Source organism: Protomyctophum bolini, assembly GCF_963924005.1.
Source record: "Protomyctophum bolini genome assembly, chromosome: 16".
In the NCBI taxonomy this organism is placed as follows: Eukaryota; Metazoa; Chordata; class Actinopteri; order Myctophiformes; family Myctophidae; genus Protomyctophum; species Protomyctophum bolini.
The window spans coordinates 31179284-31204075 of record NC_137877.1 but is presented as its reverse complement, the minus strand read 5'-3'; the positions used below and the strand labels follow the sequence as shown (position 1 = coordinate 31204075).

The window sequence follows — 24792 nt, the reverse complement described above, 5'->3', positions numbered from 1 at the left end:
ACGCATTGTGTACTTGTAGATCAGCTATTTTCACTCGTTTGGGTCCCGGGCAAACATCTTATCTAGTCACAGGCTAAAACGTTTGGGAACAACTGCATTAGACCATGTGTGGTAGGCGCACTAACCCAGAATATCAGTAATAGCTTGTAAATGCATGTAATAATTACAACACGTACATTAAACAATTCTTAGTTGGAAAGCTTAAAGAGAACACAAATGAGAAAGTGAAACTTTTCATAAACAAAATTCCCAACCTTTGAAAAGCAATCTCCTGTTAACGGTGCGGTAAACATTCATATGTTCTGCCGCTTTCATGAATATGCATCAGCCCAGAGATAACACACTTTCAGTGTCAGTCAAGTTTCTCTATAAAGCGCTGTGTGGCTGGCTGCTGCTGTGTGTTGCCAGGTTGGTGAAAATCAAGGAGTGGGTGGATTGTCACGACCCCGGGGCCGTGGTCATCCCCTTCAGCAGCGGCATGGAGAGCCATCTACAGGACCCGAGTGAAGAGGAGAGTCACACGTACTGCATGGAGCACAAGACGCAGAGGTTAATTAGCATTCAGTCTCCCCGCACTTTATTATCAACCGTGTCCTCCACGCACTCCTTTAATTGCGTGTGCTGATAGAATAATAAATGGCAGAGTAATTACCATTATAAAGCAAAGGATCCCTCTCTTTACGGAACAACTCAGTCAAAGGGTTTTCCTCTAAATTAAGTTTTTAACTGTCATCTGTCATTGGCAGGTATAATTATAACTTGGGCATTTTGGGTTTATTGTTCTCCTGTGAAAACCTCTATGGAGAGAAAGAAATTGTGACAGCAGATATTTTTTCTCTCTCTCCAGGCACAGAGCGAGGCGTTGGGTTGAATTCGTAAAAGTGCTAAATGAGTCTGTAAGCTTTCCAATTAATCAAAAGGACTCATCGGAGAATTGAATGTCCTATGCGAAACGAAGTGACCCATCTTATTAATTTAATGAGTTTATATTGGAATGAATGGGGCCTTGCCACTGAACTGAACTTGAGACTGTGAATAATTCTTACTGATAAAGAACCGCTTAAATCTTACTGTAATTTAGGATTTCTCCGTGTAAACTTTAATTTCCTATACCTATGTCTTCCTCCTTCCACCAGTATCCTGTCCAAGATCATTAAGACTCAACTCTTCAGCTTGAATACTTCTTCACTGCTGGACCAGATGAGGTCCGTGCATGGACCATTCGAGTAAGGACCAGACGCTGCTTGTGCACACACATATACGTACACTCTCGCACGCACTCTCTCTCACACGCACGCACACACACAACCGCACACAACCGCACACACACCACCCCCCCACACACACACACTGCACAGTACACACACACACACACACACACACGTATATACAGTCAGACACACGCACACGGACCCATGTACACACATGCACATGGCCAGCGTTCCACCCTGCTGGCACTCTCGCTGATATCACACACTTTCAACTTTGTCATGGTTGTGCCTTAGCTAGTCATTACAGGCCAAGGATAACTTCAATTACTGGTGAGCTGCTGAACAGTGAAAGTGGGGGTACATTGATTGAGGAGGGCAACAATTGATTTTAGCCCATTACGACCATGAGAATGTTTCCATCCTGCACAGATCTGCCTGCACCTCCTCCTGCCGCTGGAGATAAGGAGGCCGTGCATTGTGCCTGCCTAATCTGTGTGACGGGCGGGCTGTCTGTGCCAAAATTGATGTCGCTTTTCATTTGACCGTTTGTGGTCCCCCGCCGAGGGGCTCCACCTCCCTGTGTGTGTCTCAGTTTACTGAGCCCGGCCCCGCACGACGAAGGCTTTGTGCAACAGGATCGCAGGATTTACATCGATATAGATGTTGTCGTGGCGTGCTGCTATTGTTCATGCAGGAGTTCTACAGGGACGGCTCAGGTAGACAGAAAAAGAAAAGAAAGAAAGAAAGAAAGAAAGAAAGAAAGAAATGAAGGAATGAGAAATTCATATGAAACTTTCTGGTGTTTGAGTTGCACCATGTGTGTTGTTCATATAGGCCTAGCATTATGTCGTGATATCAGTTTAGAATGAATGGCTTGTTACATTATTTTTCGGACTCCCTGGAAGATCAACGTCATGACAACATTAAAACGACAGGACAAAAAGAAAACACAGAAGATTTATTGTCATATTCCTGTTATTATTTAAACCACTGGCTATTTTTGAGAAATCTTCCAATAATAACATGCCCAAACTAGAGATGCCCCACACACACACACACACACACACACACACACACACACACACACACGCACACGCACACGCACACGCACGCACACATGCATTCACACACACACACACACACACACACACACACACACACACACACACACACACACACACACACACACACACACACACACACTGCTGCTAAAGAGATTCATCGTGTGCCTTTTTATTGATCTGATTAATCTTGATTGTAACTTTTAATTACATTATTATTAGTATTATTATTTATTTATTTATTACCATTACTGTACATCCAGTATTACTGTTCTTGTTGCTGTTAGCACAGTCCTGCAGACCAGATCGGACCATATCGTCAGTTAATTAAAGTACACACAGTCAGCTATTAAAACTTTATTTTCATCCCCCTTGCATCATACTACATCTTAGTTGGATTTCATCTCTAGGACAGACTGAATCTGAATCTCTACTAATTTAGCAGTGTGGAATGAATAGTTCCAATGTACGGGCTCTTGGCTTGTGAATCATTCATTACAAAGTTTAAACCTTAAGTTATATCACTTAGGTCATTTTACTATAGAGATCAATGTAAATAATAGTTTGCTGAACTGACCCTGTGTAACCTCTGGAACTGTGGTGGGAGACTATATGGCTGATAGTTTAACACTAGGATCTGGACACTGACTGTAGATCAATGCATTAATTACACTCTAAAACAAGGTAGTATAGGAAAAAGACAAAAGTTGACTATGAATGCCATTAGAACAGTTTAAAATTTAAAGCAATGTATCAATTAAAAATCACTTTTGTATCAGTAGCTCGACAGAGAGCATACATACATCCTGTACTTTGGCCACTATACATTCTGTACTTTGCTCAATAATTGTAATACATCAACGTATTGATTTTGAACCTAAATCCAAATAATCTAAACATTGATTATTTTATATTAAGTTTATGTATTTTATATATTCTAACGACTCACAGATGCACTGAGTCACTGACACATTCCTGAAAGAGAATATCTGCCTATGTAGGGACCTTGATCCTTGAGGACTATAAAAGCCTATCACTTTTAAAGACAATTATGTGAGTGAGAAGAAAAGATGAGATCACTGCTGTTGTTTTTTACAGCTAGGAAACTTTACATTTTATTCAGGTTGCATCATAGTCTTTAGGGCCATACTTGTCCCAGCATGAGCAATGTTCTTGCTATATGCAAGGAAGTGCCGGCACACTTAAAAAGCTCTACTTACAAACATGGTTGTCCTCCTCAACTTAACTGATTACAGCTAGCCTTGATTGTGTGTGAGAGGCATTTCGTCAGGTAAGCATCAGTGAGTAACTATATTAAGCCAATACATCTTGCATTGTAAAAACTACACTCGGTAATGTTGTGGTCCTAAGTCCTTTACCATGCTTTATTAGGCAGCTTCGAGGTGACCATTATCTATCAGACTTCTCTGCATATAGTTCTTAACTAGGACAATGTGGATCTCTTGTAATGCACCATATTTAAAAAAAAAAAAATCCCTCCCCTAATCTATTTTTCTCCAGATAGACAAACCTTGATGCTGATTAATGGTAGTTAAACTCACAAGCACTCCGTCAATGAGATTGCATGGGGATGGTAATGTATTGGAGTCATTAAATACACATCATTCTTTTGGCATGAAATATGTTGACCCCAGCCTGATTATATACATAATTAAAACCGCTCAACAGTTCCTGAGCACAGTGCTGCAGAGCAGAGAGAGAGAGGGAGCAGGTCGACAGGCAGGAGTCATAATGATACAGAGAGACCGTGTCACTTGTTTGGGTCATTTGTCATTTCCCTCCAGCATTATTTCAATGCATATAAATTGCACATTTTATCACTCACCAGTGTGACTTCTGGTGCTAAATGGAATTGAATTTACAAAGAATTTATGACACTGTTAAAATGTTATTTTGTCCTCTTTGAAATGGCATCTGAAATCATTTTGTATTTTTCACTGTCAACCCATGGCGACGGAGGGCACATTTAAATTGTACATTAAAATAAAAATAGAATCATAACCCTCCGTTCCAAGTCAATTTAAAGTCATGAAAAACAGCTTGTTCTCTGGTATTTTGTGTGCTTTATGGCACCCGGCCTATCTACCACAACAATGCGTTATTGAGTGTACATTTTAGCATCGCCAAACTTTGGGCATTTCAAAGTAAGGTGTGGTGCAGTGAGGTCAATACCACTACTGGCTGTTCACTGCAACACTAGCTCTGCTGTTATGATCGCAGAGCAGAGCAGAAACCCACAATGAGGCAAGATTGCTTGGACACAAATCAATACCACCAAGGAATGGGAATCAGAAAGCATTGATAGCAGGTGCCGGGTCCTTATCGGACTCCAGGCTGCCCTGGCAGGGCACAGCCGAGTGGAGAGCTATCCAGAAATCAGGACCGAGTCAGGAACACCCCTGACCCAGCACACCCCCTAGTGATGCTCACGTCGCTGTTCCCCCTATCAAACACTGTCATTCGCTCGCTGTAATCCATCTTCTCCAAAACAATTCATTTGCCTTACATGTCCTCTCTTTCCCTTCCCTGTGACAGAAAGGAACTAAGGCTCCACAGGCTGCAGGGAAGATCCATACGGACTTTGAGAAGGGCTTCATTATGGCAGAAGTAATGAAATTCCAGGATTTTAAAGAGGAAGGCAGCGAGAACGCTGTCAAGGTGAGCCATCGGGGTGCGAGTGGAGACGAGGGGAAGTCTCCTGTGATCAGTGGAGCTGACAGTCACCACACAGCTCCCACTGCAAACCACTCTTCACCTTTACTCAGGGGAAGAAATTACTGCACACACTCCAGGACCAACACTGACAAGCCAACTGATTCTGGCTCTAAACACTGCCATTGTGTTCCAGCTGTGCATATCTTTATCACATTGTGTCTGGCACATGGTAGGTCTTGGTCATAGCTCAGCCTGGTCTCTCAGGTAGTTCGTCTTCACTTCTACAGACATTTAGCAGATCTATAGTTGGCTTAGCGCTCTTTGTTGCCAAATCCCCACCATGGGCATGTGACAGTGATATAAAGAGACAAGTTAAATATAGTGTGACATTCTTTAAATAAGGACTGTTTCATGGATGAGCGGTACAGATATGTGACTTGCATATCTTTTTTATATAACTGCCAACGTTTGTTTAGAGTTTAGACCTTTTTAAATGGTCTGTGCCTTTACACATGCACAGCACCTGTCAAATATAATAACTGATTTCAGTTAGTACCATGCACCTTTGCCTGCAGGGATAACGTTTCTGGTATTGCATTAATTTGACTTTAAAGTTTTTACTTTGCAATGTATTAATTCATTAGGTTTCACTTCCTATTGGCAGAACCAAAATCCTTTTGTCGCTTTGAATCACGTGAAGTCAGCTGGCATGGATTCAGACCTGCTATGTGTAACTAATCAGCAGTGGTGATATCACCGTCGACAACAACTTCCCACTCACATTTTTAATCCACTGAAGGCTACACACCACACCAGATCAACAATATGCCATTGGAAGCACAAATCTGAAATGGAAGTATTGTGACAACACTCAAACCCTTTTTAACTATCTAAGCCTCCTAAACGGTATTCTTTATTTTTTATACATTTAATTCATTGCCAATGTATTGTCCCCTCTCTTCATAAACTGGCAGCAGAGGGTAAAATGTGTCGGTCCCTGGGGGGTGAGTGGGGTGGATTCAGGGTGATACTGGGGCAGGAGGTTGCATCATTGTTATCCAAGGTTGAGATCTGAGTGTTAGATCCTTACTGCATGCTCTCTTTATAATCTTTTCCCTTTTGGGGCCTCATAGGAACATGGAGCGCTTCTGACTGTGGCATTAAGGCCCATGCTATTTAATGACAGTTGTGGGAATAGGCTGTCTGAATAGGACCAGTGTATGGGGATATCACATTATTAGTAATCATATCTGCTTAAGCCAAGCATGCTCCTCCAGATGGCTGCTTTCAAGTGCAAATGAACCAGTTAGACGTGTCTGGTTTAATACATACTCGGCAACCACAAATAGCCATTGATTTTTTTCCCCCCTGTCTCTCTCCAACCAGTGTTCCTGGTGGTATTGAGCTTGGATTAAATAGTCTCCTGAGCCTTTAAAGGGGCATTGATTTTTTTCTAATTAATGTGCGCTGTGCAGAACCAGAATGCATAAACCTGTCCATATTAGCACTTCAAGTCAATTATTATTATTATTTTGTTTAATTTTGTGAGAGAAAAAAGAAATAACATCTTGCATAGGATAAACAGTTTCCTTGAGAACTATGATGCGATCGGAATCAAAGACTTTACTAATTAAATTAACTGAGATGGAAATGACGAAAAAATAAATGAACATACTCCCTTGGATTGGGAATGTAGACCTTGAGGAACGTGTATGTGTGTGTGTGTGTGTGTGTGTGTGTGTGTGTGTGTGTGTGTGTGTGTGTGTGTGTGTGTGTGTGTGTGTGTGTGTGTGTGTGTGTGTGTGTGTGTGTGTGTGTGTGTGTGTGTGTGTGTGTGTGTGTGTGTGTGAGAGAGATTGCGTGCTAGTACACACACACACACACACACACACACACACACACACACACACACACACACACACACAGGTGTATGTGTGAGAAAGAGAGACAGAGTTTTCTTTATGTATGACTATGAGAATATAATGTTTACATGAATTAATACTACACTTTTCAATTCTTTATTTGTTTATTCATTTAATAAGGCTCTAATTTTGAATTCTCTTTGCCATCTTACAGGCAGCGGGGAATCTTTTTCAAATTCAATGCAACGAAGAAGAGGTGATGCGAGAGCGGCCTGTCAGCGCGCATACTGGAATGTACTGCCTTGGTATCAATTGTCTTTGTTTGTAATTTACAGTAGATTGCTCTCTGTCAGGTCACCCCAGCCAAAGTCACCCACTGTCTCGTTTGTTTTTCTGTCCTAGAGCATTGTGCTCTAGCTGCACTCTCAAATCGACCACTCCACTCCAGTGCCTTTACCAAAACACAGGTTCACTAAAACCTGACAGCTTTGCTATTTAAGATCAGGATCAGACCCACTCCAAAATGTAGCAGCATTTGAAGAAGCGTATTACTCTCCAGATACTTCATTAATCTCCATCACTGGTGCCAGCAGTGACACAGCTGACAGCGGGAACAATGCCACCTGCTCCTCTCCCCCTTCTACAGATAATGCATGTTTTACAGTAGCCCAGATGTCTACACTCAATAAAACATTTGACAAAACCAGGCCGTGTGTGTTTGGGGATGTCTGTATTGAGTGAAGCGCTGCATGGGGACGGTGATAGGAGTCCTGCCCGCCACTGATTAGAGAATTAGAAAGGCCCATCTGACAGTGGCTTTAGCAGACAGGCGACAACTACAATTGTATCTGTAAAGCGATGCTTATTTTAGAAGGGTAAAGTGTGTGATGCTGATTATCCATGCCAGAGAAATTGCCAGTTGGAATGATCATTTGTATTATGTTTGAATTAACCTTTCCATTCCAGTCATATTATTTTGGTCGTGGAAATCTAAATCGCTGTATCCATTCACGGCCGATGAATATGTGCGTTGTTATTGTACTGTATCCTTACCCCCAAACAATCATCAAACGCAGTAAGATTATGCCTTGTAATGTTTACAGTTTGCTCACTTACATCACAGAAGTAGAAGGAAAGTGTCTATATACTGTACAAAGAAAGACATTTCAACACTCTTTCACAAAAGCCTTCATTTTATGGCATTGTGAACACGGTAACTCAACAGAAGTTGAATCTGAAAGAAAACGGTTCAGAATTATCTGGGCTGGAGAAGTGTTTTACTCACCTCTATAGGCCAACTGTGTGTGTAAGTGTTTGTGAAGTGTTTATGCTGATGGAGCACACAGCTGTACATAAAGTGCCCACTAACCATAGTTGAATATCTTGTCTAAATCTAATACGGCACAAAATGGCCTATGAGAACAAAATGATTGAATACAAGTTTTGGGATGGTGACAAGTACTGCATACTAGAGATTTTGGAGAGTCCGAGCCCAACAATTATATTATTAATACTGTAAGTGCCTGTGACACTTGGGTTTAACTCCAATGTTTTCTTTAGTTTGAAGTTAATTTATTATTTACCTTGCTCATTCTGGTTTACCTTTATTTTGACACTTCCTGTTACCAACACATATCTAGCTGAAGCCTGTTAGCTTCACTCACATCAGAACCACTCACCACACTCAGCCAGAGTGACAGGGAAAGATGCAGTGTTTCTAGCAGCAGAGCCACATGGTAGGATATGTTTGCAACTTCATGTTTGCCCAGTTGACTCGACATTATTGAAATTGTTGTAGCTTCAGTATACAATATGTGGACCTTCAACCCACAGATCACAGTACTGATTGTTTGGTGACACAGTGCCTGTTTGCTGTGCTTCCTGTGTGAAGCTCAAGGTGGCCTTCCAACCCTTAGCACCCTCGATAAGCAGAGCGAGGTACAGCAGTGTTTGTTTGTTTCATTTGAGTTCATGATTTAATTTATGGTCTATTGTATTTTGTTGTGGTATTTCGTTTGGTCTCTGGAATCTTGGTTATGGTGCTTAGTTATTGTATCACTGCATTATTTATAATTGACCTTTAAATGAACATTTTTATTGTTTATCGTATACTGAAGTGATGAATCTAATGCACTGCTTTATTGTGAGCGAAACTATGATTATTGTGGTGCGTGAAACTATGAAATGTATGATTCTAAAAGTATTTATTTATTCAATTTTATAGTTTTCACGGTGTACCAGTGATCTTCTTCTGTACCTGAAGACGAATAAATTACACCCGTTGAGACCATCCACATCTGATTATTTCACAATTCGAGGGCAGCTACAAATACTTTGACTAATATTTTATCTAAAAGTGAGGGATCCATTTGAAAAAGATTGATTTGATTAAAGCTGTTAGAAAATAGACAATTCAAAAACAAGTAGATCTGCTATTTATTTTTGACATAAAACTTCTCTTATGATGAAATGCCCGATATAGGTTACAAATTGAGACGCATCATGCGTTGCATCATTGCATAAAGCTGTTTAAAAAGTCAAATAATGGGCGATATATCTACTGTATACCTGTACATCTTTAGAAAGGATGTCGTCACCTTAAACTAATGGCCTACGTCATTCTTTGAGGAAAATGATTTTTTTCCCCTAAGTCAGCTCCTCATGACACTGGCCACTTCTGGTAAAATTGTCAAAGTCTAATTGAAAAGGAAAATTCTGATCCCACCCCTTTTAGTAAAATGTCCTATATCATGAGTGACTCAGGCCAAAATAGGTAATGTTTTAGCCTAAGTCACATGGTCACATGGTTTTGTGACTTAGAGTAAGAGTCAGGTAAATTGGCCTAAATCAAGTTTAATCCTATTTAATTCTATTTGTTATTTTTATATTAATATTGTCATAAATTGTTATAAACAAATTTGCTGAGATGATTAAGCAATGTATTTCATATAGTTTTGTTTTGGATCAGTTTTAATTACCGGTACTTAGTTAGGCCATTAGTTTAAGAAGGTGACGATGTATTAATGGAGTAGAGGCTTTGCCAGTACTCCAAACATAGTGTTTGGTATGAAAAATTGGATTACAGTCTTGAAGATGATTTGAGGACAGATGCAGAATAGCACTCTTAATGATTTGATAAGAGGAAGGCTAGATGATAGACATCACACCTGAATCAAACAACATTAAGGCCGGAGGAGACACACTCCAATATCAAGCACATGCTTCCATTGTTAGTTTATGCTGTGTGTTATTCTTATTCCGTACAGCAACTGGGACATTTTAAGATGAGTGTTGGCTAAGTGAAACCATGCGAATCCTCTGGAGAGCACAATGGAGGCTTGAGACAAAGCTGTTTTTGCATTCTTCTTGGGCGAGAATTGTGGTGTTGGCCAACTTAGAAACCCCACGTTGAAGATCATTCATCTGCTGAAGTTTTTAGGCACTGGGATTGACAAGTTTTTCCCAGTGGTCTGGGTCTGAGTATTTTGTTTTTCATAAAGTGACAGTAAATCTTTTCTGTGAACAGTAATAAAGCTATTTAGAACCATGTATGTGTTCTATTGGGACAATATACCACAAGAGTCCTCTTGTTCTTTAATCATGTCATAAGTAGGCAGTTTCAGACTCTAAGATCCACAAGCTAGCTAAAAAAGACCCAGAAATGATCCCATTAGATGCCCTTTTTCATATAAGTGTCCTGATGTTGTGGGACAAAACATAATAAATAGCTGTTATACAAATCCAAACACATTATCTGGTTTTAAACAGTAGCTTATGAAGTTATAGAACTGCAAGATTGTCTGTTGGTGCAAATCTTCTGTCAGCATCATCAATCATGCGGTGCCATTCTGCCCAGAGGCAAACCACAATGGCACCAGACCAAGATTGGCATACAGAAAGTCTGCCTTAAAAAAGTACACATAAAAGGACAAGGCCTGCTATTGTAAATCACATGCACACCAAAGAACTTTGAGAATTACAAAAAATATATTCATGAGTTATGACAAATAAACATAAATAACCAATGGTATTCTTTCAGAGCCATAACTATACACAAAGGATTTGTGTTGGGAAATTCCATGGCTATCATAGACACATTGTATCATATCATTACGGATGAGGAGGAAATTATCCCTATTTTGGATTACAATGAAACTGTTGCAATGGGTTGTTATATAAATATTGTTTGTTGAATACTATGCTCAATTGTAGATGTACTGGAATGATCAAAAATCACTCATATAGGTTTGAAAGGAGTCTTAGTAAGCAGTGTGTAATTTACCCAAAGAGATTGACTAATTTAAGTTTTCACTTTGCTCTGCTGCATTTATTAGTCACAGTTATCACTGCTATGAAATTATTGCCACAATTACAGTAAAGGATTACTTTATTTCAGACTTGGTCACCTGTGTGAGTACAGCATTTCTACACACTGCCTATGTGTATTCATAGCGCAGCACAACATGAGGCATTGCACTGAATGTCTAACAGAGTTACATAGATTAAACCTTAATTCTATATACAACATGACATAATTGAGTGATTGATTAGAATATTTAGAAAGCACTATGGCTTGTAGTTGTTTCCATTGGGGTCCTTCATATTCAATTCATTTAAACATTTAATTACATACACATATATACAATACCATGCAAAAACATCATATAAACGGTTATAAATAATAAATAATATGTACAGTAAAGGGGGGACTTTGCCCGCAAGTGCTCTTTGAGACCATATCATTCTCTCATTTTGACCACCCCAAAAACTACACAAAGGCCTATCATGTGAACATTGACTGACACATCCAACCAAGCATTGTTTGCACAACTGTTGAATTTGAGTGCATGAAGGCAAACCAGTGTGGCTGTTCTGGGGTCTGCATTGCTGCCTCACACCCACTGGGTAATTGTTCTAGAATCTTAACAGGTCCCTCAGGTCAGTCAATATAATCTGATTTTCCCTGTCTAGAACTGCAGTGAGTGAGCTTTATATCTTGTTATATGTACATAACGATGCAATGTGACATAGCTCTGTTTACAAAATGCTGTACACCCTCCAACTGTATACTTAAAGCTCCTTTGAATTGAATTGAATTGAATTGAGTGGAACTGAAGCCTAATTTATAGTCCCTACGGTATACTACAGTTGTGTGATGGAATATAAATTAATCTTAAAATTCAGAGGAGGAATCTGAAGACAAATGTTCTGGTAATTAGTGTCTTGTGTAGGCCACTTTCCTCCAGAATGTCAGATTTGGCGTTAGTATTTGGTATAAGGATATTTGACTTTCCGTTCAACTTGGAGGTCTTTGTGGAAATCGTTTCATAGAATTTACAATTTAGGCATTTAGCAGACGCTCTTAATCCAGAGAGATTTACAGTAAACAAGAACAAACATGGTAATACATCAAATACATAAAAGATAGTCATCATGAATCATACATAAGCTTAAGAACCAGTGGACTATCTATCTAATGAAACTATAAGTGTATACACTATAGAGTAGTAAGAGACCTGCTGGAATAAGACAGACATGGCTGAAAGGTTTATGGTTTTTCCTAACGTTTGTGTTTACCTGACACTTAGACTGACAGCAGACTGATTAGAAATATCCACAATTCACTGCCGTGTGCTCCTGAGCACCAGGAAAGTGCTTTTGTAGTCTGGCTGTATGGGATGAGTTTGAATTGAAGGTTGAGAGAAATCTGGCCTCACTGCACTTGCACTGTGAGGAACTGACACACCACAAATTAGTACCCTGGCTCTCATAGCATCGCAGCTACAGTGCATGATATTTTATTAAAATGACTGGATGAACACAAGTAGCATAAAATATAGGCTACACGTCAATAATTGTATCTAATACACACAGGACATTAACTTTAAGGGAATATAATATATTTTTTTAATGCCACGACTACTGCAAAGAAAACTATTTGAACATGCATACAGTATACATTTATTCTATAGTTTTTCTTTTTGGGTGAAACATAGATATTTATAATACCTCAACATAGAGAAGTTGCAATGAATGATCATTCACTGTCTGTATAGTGAGAGCTTTTGCTTATTAGATTTAGACTGAGGGCAAGAAGCACGCATCCACTTGGGTGACGGCAAACTGCTGGGTGAGCGTTTGGGGGGGGGGGGGGAATCAACATATGGAATTAATTCTGTACTGGCCATATACGGAGCGTGTCTTGAGTGTACAGGGTTTGATGAGGTCAGATTGACATATGGAATGTCAGAACAGGAAGGACGGGAGGGGGAAGATCAACATTATGGAATGTCAGAACAGGTTAGCTCCATATATGGAGATCTAAGGGCTTGAGGTCAGATGTAGAGTTGCTGGCCGGCTCCATATATGCAGATCTAGGTGATGATCCAGTCTTCTCCATGTATGGTTATCCAGGGTTAGATGAGGTCAGTGTCAGGATCTTCATATATGGAGATGGCCATATATGGTGGAGCGACATGTAACAAGGCGAGGCGTTATGTCACAAGGCGTGACCATATATGGAGGTGTGATGTCACGAGGCATGACCATATATGGAGGCATGGTGTGACTAACGGACAGGAGATGCAGGTTTTCATAGTAAATGCGATCTACGGTCACCGACCCTTAAATCATATTAAAGCCATTCCTAACAAACCTTCTTTCACATATTACTTTAATTAGCCTACTCATGGGTACGGGGGCTATTCTACATCAGACAATTTCATAGAACCTTGCTTTGGACTGTAAGCAAAGCCAAGGCTTTCAGACAACCCTATTTGTAGTTTAGCTCGACACGATGTAGTGGATAGGTCAAATTATTTCTGGCTGGAAGACTGATAGAGTATGGCTATGTCCGTAGACCCCCATTCAAATAAATATTTCAATCAATCAGACTATTGCATGTCAAATTGAGGGTCCTGGAAAGTTAGACGGGTTGAGAATCACTGCTAAATCCATATAAATCTTCTCTCATGGGGGTCCCTGCCGTATCTTTTCAAATGGGGTCCGTGGGCTAATTAGTGTCAATTTGGGAGTCCTTGACATGAAAAAGTTTGGGAACCACTGTTAAACAATGCAACGTTTAAAGCTATTATGAAAATAGCTTTGTGAGTGAGTAGCCTCTCTACAACTCATTAGAAACATTAAACCCTGCTGATGATTGTACAATCGGTCTCTCTCTCACTCGCAGCAGCACTCTGGACATGGCCAAAAGCAAAACAGGCGCGTCATAAATAAACAGGAAATTAATTTGACCGAAATGACTGGCGTGTTAACTGACAAATAACACCACAGTTCATAACAGCGCTAGCCAATCACGTTTGTGAAGAACGGCGGGACTTCCTGTATGTGACGCAAAATGTCTCGGTCTACACTGGAGGCCCAACCCTTTGTGTTTCCTACTGCCCGTCAATCAAAATAGAAATAATATTGACAGTTATCACATATTGCTGCGCGCCTACAATCAATAGAACTTGCCGATCATGTCTGGTGACATGTGATTATACACCTTTTCCGAATAAAAAAGAAGTCACGCCATGACTGGTATGTAATATCCATTTTATTCCTTAAGCAACGTGAGCTAACGTAAGCGCCCTACGCTAAGTTCTCGTTGGTGGTTACTAGCAGTGAAGGATATCCAGTTAGCATCAGCTAAGCGTCTTAGCTTAGCAACCAAGCTAAAATAAAATGCAGCAGTCAGCTTACCTATCGTTATCATTACATCAGTCTTTTTTCTGTGAGGGCAGTCACTCAAAGCTACCGTGACATTGAAAGCTGGATTAAAATATTCACCTAAATTGAAACGTTGCAACGTTATTGGAGCATCTGGTTTGTTTAGCTAACGTGTAGCATTGCTTTTCTACTGTGTTTTCCTTTTTCACAGCGCCAGAACAGCCAGTGAAACCGGAGGAAATGGCTGCCTTGGACGTGGATAGCAGTCATAGCGACTTTCTACAACAAGACAATGGAAGAAACAATCAGGTAACTTTATATTTACGGGCTAACCACTGTGCATCTCTGCTGTTTGAAGTGAGTCACTGTGAGTGAGAGTGCTTCGTGAAGTTCACACGTTTCAAACTTTCCTAGCTACTAGCGATAAATCTAACTTCCTCTGTGGCCTGGACTAACGGCCACCCACTTTCTTCCCTTTAAACCCGCCCATTGTGTGTGAGTAGGACACTCAGCCGTCACCGCTTGACCTGCTAGCAACCACCTGCAGCCAGGTCGGGTCACCATCATCAGAGGTGGATAGAGGTGCTGATGTGGTAAGTCACCACCTCTGCTAGATATGCTAATAAGCCACAATATAAATGTCTTTAATAATCAAAATAGTGGAGGCGGAACTATAGGAACAATATTAACAAAAGTGGTTTGTAACTTTTTTTTTGTGGCTTGTGCTTTACTGCAGTGTCTACACACAAATGCCTAAGAATGTAACATATTTTCCTTTTCATACTAATGTGATATTTGAGTTGATGGAAATGCAAGTGATTGATGATGGTGTAAGTGAATTAAATAGCAAAAATAATATAGGTTTACATTATTGATAGGGATGGACAATTAATCGTTCTTCACATCAGTATCGGCCGTTATTGGCCTTAAACTGCAGTATCGTATCGGATCGATATCGGTTTTAGCATTTTATTTTATAATAATTATGTTGGGGGGGAAAAGCCTTTTGTGATGAGATGCAGGCTACAAATTCTATCATTGTTTTCTGGGGAAGCTTTCAAAAGAGTCAACAAGTTGGAAGTGGAACATTTTTTAAATAAAAAAAGACTACATTAAAGCTGTTTATGTTGGGATCATATGGGCCAACATTTCAATAACGGTGCATCCCTAGTTTTAGAAAGAGGCATTGCTTTTTTTTTAATTCAGTGTTTATAAGCCTTTTTTCAGAATGGACAAAATTATTATACATTTTTAAAACAGAATGAGATCATATCGGTTATATTGGTTATCGGCCATAACAGCAATTCATTATATTGGATATCGATGTCAGCCAAAATATCTGATCGGTACATCCCTAATTACATGCAACAAAATCCTACTCGTACTGTAAGTCCCCAAAGAATGTGCAAGAAATCTGTTATTTGTTATCTGTTATTCGAATACATTGTTGACATTGATGGTTGATGTAAATCAACAGTTGTGGAACAGTATAATTGTCAAAGAAATGTTTTTTATGACATGAAATCAGTGCGCACTCTCGACTGTAAGTGATACATGTAATGACAGAGCTGTAGTTATGAACAATATAAAGGTGGGTCTTTGTTTATCAGTAAATCACTGTTTTCATTCATTATATGCACTTATATAAAGTATCCACCCTAATAGAATGATATTCTCAAATTTCACAATCCATCTCACCACACCATAAAACCTTTCAAACGAGGGGGTCTCTTAGTCTGACCCCAGGTTAACATGCACAGGAATTCCATTCAATTTCACTGACACTGACATTTATAAATTGCGCATATGAAACCATTTAAATGGCTAACTAAAAACAGAAATTGACTATATTTCAGCTGACAGATATGATACCTGAGAAAAAAGCATTAATTCTTTATTTCTGTACAAAACTGCCTTTTGTTCATGTCCTGATGAACATTCTTGGTAGTTACATTTGATTATTTCAGCTTGATATATCTCCTTAGAGGCAGAAATATTATTTTACTCCTACATTAACTTGAGTAGTCACATTAAGTACAGAATTAGTTTAAAGCACAAAACATGAACACATTGGGCTCGTTGCAAATTCAAGGATGGTTAGAGGATGGTAAAACGAGGATCATATAGGCAGGTGGGACAAATGGTTGAAAATTGCTTGAATTTGACAGGCATTTCTTTAACGAAAGCTTCCTCTTTTCTTCCTCAGACGACAGATCTCACATCTATACAGCTTACTGGGACCGATAGATGGGAGGTGCTATCTCCCACCACGGCAGCAAACGATGATTCTGGGATGATACATATCCAGAGTCAGGGGATATTAACATCAAACGGACAGTATCTTCTTCCTTTCCAGAACCTCCAGTCTCAGCCAATCTTTGTGACATCAGGAACAGATGGCTCCTCTGCCAACACAGTGCCTAACATTCAGTACCAAGTGATTCCTCAGATTCAGACAGCTGATGGTCAGCTGAGCTTCTCCACGTCCACAATGGAAGGGGCTGCTCTGAGTCAGGATGCCACAGGGCAGATCCAGATCTTGCCCGATGGCAGCCAGAGCATAAGTGTGGCATCAGCTGCAGACATCCTTACCAACAACCAGAACCTCATATCACAAACTATTGGCAGCTCCACCTACAACAACCAAGGCCAGGTTGTCACTAATGTGCCTGTGGGTTTGCCGGGGAACATTACTTTTGTTCCCATTAATAGTGTGGATTTGGACTCCCTTGGCCTGTCTGGTGCTCAGACTATAGCAACAGGGGTCAACGCTGATGGCCAACTAATTATGACCAGCTCTGAGAGCATGGAGAAGACAGGCGATGCACCGACACTAACTGTAAATGACTCAAATGCAAATCAAGAAATATATGTGCCAACGTCCTCTCAGCTGCCTGATTCAACAAACGGGTCGGGTTTGCTGACGCAAGACACTTCGATGCCATCCATGGACTCAAGTCTACAGGAAAGCTACATCCATCAGAACCAGGTCCAGCACATACAGGTGTCTTCAGGCCAGTCCATTATCCAGCTGCAGCAGGTGCCGGTCCAGTCCAGTAATGGACAGATTGTCCAAACGTTGACGTCGGGTGGTCAGAGTATGCAGAACGTCCAGCTGATTAACCCGGGGACCTTTATCATTCAGGCCCAGACGGTCACACCGTCGGGCCAGATCCAGTGGCAAACCTTCCAGGTGCAAGGCGTGCAAAACCTGCAGAATCTCCAACTGCCCACCACGCCACCCCAACAGATAACCCTGGCTCCGATCCAGACCCTGTCCTTGGGTTCCAACCCGACCGGCATCCCCAACCTGCAAACGGTGACCATCAACTCGCTGGCACAGCATGAGGTCGACATGAACAGTATCGCAGGTACAGAAACTCTTTGCTATCAAAAATAGGAGACAGCTTCACTTTCAGGCTGTGAGGACCAATGTGCTGTATTATTGTTCACGACCGGTGGACATTTGTTAAGTCTCAAACAGATCAAGTAAACCTCTTCCCTACATTTCCAACAAATGTTGAATAGGCAGAAAGCTTGGCAGATGAACCAGCACTTTTAGCCTACAATAGGCTCTATGCACACAGAATAATCTTTCTACTTCCGGGCCACTTCCCTACTTCCTTCTGTGTTACAGATAAATTATAATACTAACTAGAAAAAGTGCCCCTCAATAGGATCGTTTGTGACGTAACAGTATATTCATAATGCTTAGTAATGTTATTATGATGAATGCATGTTGTGTTGTGAATTAATGGCTGGCATACATTATAAATGACAGATCCGGCTTGATTACATGACTTTGAAGATCATGTGTACCAACTACTATCAGATTTTGATAAAATCTTAAAGACTAAAAAAGACTAGACTAGAAAAATGCAGGCTAGACATTCTTCCTTGGCCTGTAGGGAGTGTGCATACAAAGTTTTATGCAGATTGGTGCAGTTATATGTAAAGACGTGACTTGGCCTGTTGAGCGCCACCATGAGGCTGATTTGAAAAATGTCAAGTGGCATTTCCTCCTTAGACTAGTGGGAATATGAGTGCACAGTTTCAATGCACTTGGACGCTGTATTCATGATTTTCAGCATTTTGTACGAACGGGCCACTCCTGAAAACTTTAAAAGGAAATCTTAGCCAATTAGGGTGGAATATGAGGAATCAAACAGACCCGTCTTGATGACATGACTATAAAGGGAGCAGAGGCAGCGTAGAGTAGATTCAGACTCAGAGCAAATAAGGAAGTTTGTCGGTCCATAAACAAGTATGTGAATGGCTGCGTACGCAGCAAAACGTCTATGGGAGCACGGAGCCAGACGTTGCCTAGCAACGGCCACTTAAAAAAAAGAAGAATTTCAGTGATCCCGTTTTATATCGATAAAGACCTTAAGACGTGTCCATACATCTGACACCCCCTGCGGTTTTATTTGAGAGGACGTGTGGACACGTCTTTAGCATCATAAGTGTTAAGGCTCTGGTCAGAGTCAGGGTGCTGCTGCTGCTATTGTGCATGTTTGCTCTCTGGAAACACTGCTACACCAGTAGGTCTCAAAAAGTGTCCTTGAGTGGGGGTTCCAAATGGTCCAGTATGGGTGTGTAATTCTTGAGAGTGTACACTGTCATTTGGGGGTCCTTGAAATTAAACGGTTTGAGAATCTAATTCTAGTAAACTAATACTATTATACTAAAAAAGATAAAGATCAAGGTGTTAAGCTAATTATAGTAAACTAATACTGTTACACTAAAAAAAGATTAACATCAAGGGAAAAGAGACCTTTTTACAATACAAAAATTAGTTTACACATGTATACAAATAAACAGGCCAACGGAATAAATAATATTCTTCTTCATACTCTTCTACAGTAAAAAGTTACTGTCGCGCGTGCCAAGCTGTCATTCTCGTACTAGTATTATTTATTTATTTCCCACGACGGAGTAACCTCGCAGCAGACTATCCTGCATGTATCGTCCACCTCGGAGGAAACTCTGGTAAGGCCGGCAGTGTCGGTAGGCCAATCAGAGGCAGGCGGGGCGTTACCATGTCTATGCTCGGACGTAGAAAGGATATACGCTGTGTGTATACCCTATTACGTCTACAGCTAAGTCACTGTCTAAACTCCAGGGGGCTAGCGGCTAGGTGAGCTGTTTATCCTTCCATCCAGCTGATCATCTTGTCTAGAGATCTACACAACATGGCCTAGCCCTTAGACTAGAGGAAGGCCAAACTTGTTTGTACATAATATAGGGTACTGTTGCCAGTGGTACAATCATTGCCTGTTGATTGTGTGCAAAACGCTACAGAACACGTACCTTCTAAGTTTCTTGAAACCTCCTCAATCTATTACATAAGTAATTAATTCATTATATTTAATTCTCAACAACTGTTGATTTTTCTTTGCATCAAGTTGTCCATAGTCTACTGAGAGACTGTCTGAATTCTGTACCTTTCCCACCAGGAATGGTGGGAAGCACTTTTCACAGTGTGCATTTTGTGGGCAATTTGGCATGTTATTATCAGAGCTTTTATTGATATTGATCCAATAATTGATTCCTCTGCTTTGGCTCCCAGACATCCAGATAAAGCAAGAGCCAGACTCTGAGGACTGGCAGCTGGGGACAGACTCTACCCTGAACGAAAGTGATCTTTCGCACCTACGAGTGAGGCTGGTGGAAGATGATGACCAGCTGGGCCAGGAGGGCAAGAGGCTGAGGCGAGTGGCGTGCACTTGCCCCAACTGCAAAGAGTCTGGGGGGAGGTGAGTTTACACACCGCAGCTCTGCAAGACACTAAGACACAAAGAGTCTGGGGGGAGGTGAGTTTACACACCGCAGCTCTGCAAGACACTCGACTCTCTACACCAGTGGTTCCCAACATTTTAGCCTGTGATCCAAAAGAGAGATTGGATGTTTGCCCGGGACCCAAATTAGTGAAAATAGCAGACAAGCACACAACTTGTAGATCATCCATTTTCACTACTTCTTAAACATTACTAGTTTTCTAATTTATGGAATTTCTTAGATTTTTCTTATTTCTTTCTTCTTCATGAAATTACTGAAAAGAATCATTGACATTGATTCTTGTTCATGAAACCCTTTGCTTTTTTGGGGAATGTGTTTTGAAATAATAATAATAAAATGTAGGGAACAAAAAATAAAGGGATCCACAAAAATGTGTCCCCGGCCCACTATTTGGGAAACAGTGTGCAAGACGCTGTACACTCCTGCGCGGGCATACACAGAGATGTGTCTGTGTTTCTCAGAGGGTCCAGCATGGGGAAGAAGAAGCAACACATCTGCCACATCGCTGGTTGTGGGAAGGTGTACGGAAAGACATCCCACCTGCGAGCACACCTGCGCTGGCACTCTGGGGAGCGGCCGTTCGTCTGCAGCTGGATGTTCTGTGGGAAGAGATTCACACGCAGCGATGAACTTCAGAGGCACAGGAGAACACACACAGGTGCAGTGCTTCTTTTTTTATCACTCCCGTATAGCGCTGCATGTCGGAATCTGCAGTGATGTCAAACACCTCAACTGTGCATGGGGAATGTTTTAATGGTGCGGCCTGCAAATGTGGTTTGAGCATGAAATAACAGAGGTTATCTTGGCTTACCTGTTAAAACGTTCGGTAATGGATGTTTGTCTGGTTTATCTTGCCCAGGGTTCAATGAAACGCAAAAGCAGTGTACTTATGCAAACTTTGAAAGCATGCTGTTTTAAGGTTGATCAGTATGTTGAAATATGTGTCCTTATCTGCCAAATCTGTCCACTATAATATCTTTCTATTTATGTAATATGCATTCTTAATAATAGAGTATTGGCTTTTAAAATATCCATCCAAATAAATAAAATAACAATCAATGGTTCGTTTACTTAACACTGGGCAAAGACTAACTTAAAAACAGTCATAAGCCAAATGTGAGGCACACACAAACACATCTGCTGTGCATGTGTGTGTTTTTCCCCATGCCATTTACTCAAATCATGCACTTTGTTAGTCGCTCTGGATAAAGATGTCAGCTAATTGTCTAAATTGTGTATATGTGATCGCTTTATTGGCTGAAAGAGAGTAATCAGTCAATACAGACTACAGTAGCATTTCATTATCCTCAAAGGCTTAAATATTAACAATTACCTGTTACATTGTACTAACCAAGTTGATTTTTTTTGGGTCTTTTTTCCAGTTGGCCCATGTATTACAATCAATGACGATGTTGATCAGAGAGTGGCCTTCATAGTAATTCTATGCTGTAACGGGTTAATTATCTGACGTGAAAATCATAATCAAGACTACGGACCTTTAGTATTACTTTTATTCATAATACAAGCTCAACTTGCAGTCGCACTTTATGTTCCTTTCTTTTTTTTTTACCAACCACCTAATATTTGAAAAAGATAGACATAGAAAAATAGCGGTGGGTCCACTTCAAACTCGTCAAAGATCAATTTCTGTATCTCTGCCCCAACTCTGTTTTCTATCTTTCCGTCCTTGGCAGGGGAGAAGAAGTTTGTCTGCCCGGAATGTTCCAAGCGGTTCATGCGGAGTGACCACCTGGCGAAGCACATTAAAACGCATCAGAACAAAAAAGGCGTGAACTCTGGCGGTGCTGTGGTCGCCTCGATGGAGTCTGCGGGGTCCTCGGACAGTATCATCACCACGGCGGGAGGTACCACACTCATCCTCACTAACATCCAGCAGGGCTCCAGCCACGCCCAGGACATCCTGGCCAACGCTGAGATTCCTCTCCAGCTTGTCACCGTAGCAGCCAGCGAAGTAATGGAGTGATTCTCCACACACTTTATAAACTTCTTACAACCTCTCATGTACTCCACACCCGACTTGTTCCTTGTTTTGTTTTTAGTCATGCTACGAAGAAATATATATTATATATATATTTTAACACAAGAAATAGTCAATCCATGTCCCTAAATAGTCTTTTTATCGATGGAGGTAGTGGGTTGGGTGGGGTCAGCAAGAGACAAATATGCGGTTGCAGCACGCGCACACGCACACACACACGCACGCAAGTACGCACACACACACACACACACACACACACACACACACACACACACACACACACACAAGGAAATGCCTTATTTTGTACAATATGTTGTTGGAAACATAGGATGCCGTTAGTTTCAAAGCTACTTATTTGTTAATAATGTTTCATGATTTTCCTTTGTCTTTTTTATGGTACACAATTGAGCAATTTCTAACATGTTCTTTGTTAGAAAGGTCTGTTCCTGATTCCTGAGACCTGATTATATTGAACTGTGGATATGGTTTTGCTTACGTCCATGTGTGTCTTCATGCAAATCTATTCTTGTTCACTTTTTATATTATGCTTTTATGATACTTTTGTCATTGTGTCCTTTTTTTGTAGTCATTCTGCTTGCCCCAACTAGCAAGCCCCTCCTTTAAGTTGCTCATGTATTATAATTCTCCAGATGGAAATTACAATCAATGTAATTATGTTTTTTTTTATATTATAGTCTCTCTGAAACCTATACAGTTCAAGTGATATGCATTATTTGCATATCCTATATTTTGACTGAACAGCTATTTATAGTAGGCTTTGCATAGGAACTGGTTTTGTGATATTTAAAAGAAACCTCCTTAAAATGGCTATTTCATGTGTAATTCAAACAATCTTTTTTATTTTTTGTTTTCCTGAATTATTAATTCAAAACAATGTGTTGTAACAGAAAGACTCAAAAGCCATGTTTTGGAGGTAATTGCCAAATTCAACTACAATCTCAGGGTGACTTGGTCATACAGTACTGTATGATTGGACAGTGAATACCAGAGTAATTCTCCCCTGTAGCTGTGAGGGCCGTTGTGCAGGGTGTTTTAAAGTGATGCTATTTGACGGACCAAAAGCTAAGGTAAATTATGCTGTCACCATGTAATCTGACCATGTCTTTTTTTGAACCCCCTATCACCTTAATGTAATGGCCTGGTAGGACTTATATCAGTGCTATACCTTGCCCAATCAGTCCAGGTGAATTGGTGTCAATGTATTGCTCAAAGCGGTACTCTTTTTGTCTCCGTTTTCTTTTGTAACAGCACTGCTCATCACTTTCTTTTTTTGTATGAAATGTTTTGTACACGTCTCTACAAAATTGTGTCATCGATGCCTGTCAGTACATGTATGTTTTCTTTTCTTTGTCTTTTGTTATTTCTTTGAATTTATAAGATTGTATTTTAGGTTTTTCTGTTGTGTTAATATATCTTGTCTCTGTATACACTGAGCAGTGTATTTACTGGAATGTTTCAATGCTCAATGTTTCCTGTGATTTTTTTTTTTTTTTGTCTTCACATGGTGACATGAGGTTCTCCTCAGAAGATCTGTAGGTTTGTGTTGTGTGGTTTTAGTAAGACATTCAATTGTGTTTATTATTACACAGCCTCACACGTGTAGTACATGTTGGCCTCCTTTATTCAAAATTCAGTTGATCAAACTTCTGTATAATTTTGTCAATATAAACTCTTCTGTAACAGTTGACTTTCCGTTCGGTTTAGATTTTTTAATTTATTAGGTCGTGCATGAAGGTTGTACAATGTCCACTTTTTGAGGGCAGCTTTACATTTCATACTAAAATGACTAAACATAGACATGAGCCAAGTCATTTTTTTTTTATACTTAAAACAAAAAACTGGAAGAATTGGAAGACTCAGATGTGACTGTCAGGTTTGAAGATTATTTTTGTTTGATAGATGGGTTTTAAATATATTGACAAAGTATATTATTGCAGAAACGTAATCAGTAAAATTACTAACTTGCTGGCAGTCTGAGTTAGTGGTCCAGTAGATGTCACTACAACCAAGGCAGCTGGGAGAGATACAGCACATGCTTGACCCTTTGACCCTCCCATGTGATGATGTCATTTAAAGGTCACTGATGCCAAGAAAAATGACACATCTACAAACTCACAATGCGTCCTTACCTGGTGGATTGTGAGCTTGTAGATTGGCTAGTTTTGCTATTTGTCATATGAGGACGTACTTAAGGGCTTATTGATTAATGAGTTAAATGTCATACACAATTGTCATGGCTATATTCTGCAGCCTCAGTTATTCTTTCTTTGTATTCTTTGGCACCATCCAAGTCAGTGGATCTTTTTACCATTAACTTGCATATTAATAAGGAAATGTCCACTTGTAAGTGTTGTCTTGTCTACTGGGCAAGACACCACTTCATGCACTCCATATAAGCATTTCTATTGTTTTTGTCATAATCAGTTCTCAAATAATTGCTTAATAATTATTTACCATTAGCCTAACTGTTAACTTGGATCAATGCAATATAA

General features: G+C 40.3%; 2 protein-coding genes and 1 pseudogene across 4 annotated transcripts in view; 2 read left to right on the top strand and 1 right to left on the bottom strand.

Moving 5' to 3' along the window:
* LOC308330689 (obg-like ATPase 1) overlaps window positions 1-7178 on the top strand; it is a 43146-nt pseudogene extending 35968 nt beyond the window's left edge. The window contains exons 8-11 of the transcript XR_013966237.1: window positions 409-549; window positions 1137-1226; window positions 4829-4951; window positions 7025-7178. The product of XR_013966237.1 is annotated as an obg-like ATPase 1 (transcript). The remainder of the gene's footprint in view (window positions 1-408; window positions 550-1136; window positions 1227-4828; window positions 4952-7024) is intronic.
* cdca7a (cell division cycle associated 7a) overlaps window positions 1-24792 on the bottom strand; it is a 238982-nt gene that overhangs the window by 124081 nt on the left and 90109 nt on the right. The window lies entirely within an intron of this gene.
* Window positions 14188-23985, top strand: sp3a (sp3a transcription factor). 2 transcript variants are annotated; one of them, XM_080785072.1, is made up of 7 exons: window positions 14188-14352; window positions 14693-14790; window positions 14985-15074; window positions 16688-17852; window positions 20051-20237; window positions 20742-20938; window positions 21975-23985. In XM_080785072.1, exons 1-7 carry the CDS (start codon window positions 14346-14348, stop codon window positions 22262-22264), a joined length of 2034 nt encoding a protein of 677 aa, XP_080641198.1. In that variant the 5' UTR covers window positions 14188-14345; the 3' UTR covers window positions 22265-23985. The 2 variants fall into 2 exon arrangements, with proteins under 2 accessions (XP_080641198.1, XP_080641199.1); XM_080785073.1 differs by lacking the exon at window positions 14985-15074.

Bases quoted from the DNA above. Each gene is read 5' to 3' on its own strand.
- sp3a (XM_080785072.1), top strand. The intron at 14,791-14,984 runs GTAACTTTATAT...GTGTGTGAGTAG, and splicing joins ACAATGGAAGAAACAATCAG to GACACTCAGCCGTCACCGCT. The intron at 20,238-20,741 runs GTGAGTTTACAC...TGTGTTTCTCAG, and splicing joins TGCAAAGAGTCTGGGGGGAG to AGGGTCCAGCATGGGGAAGA.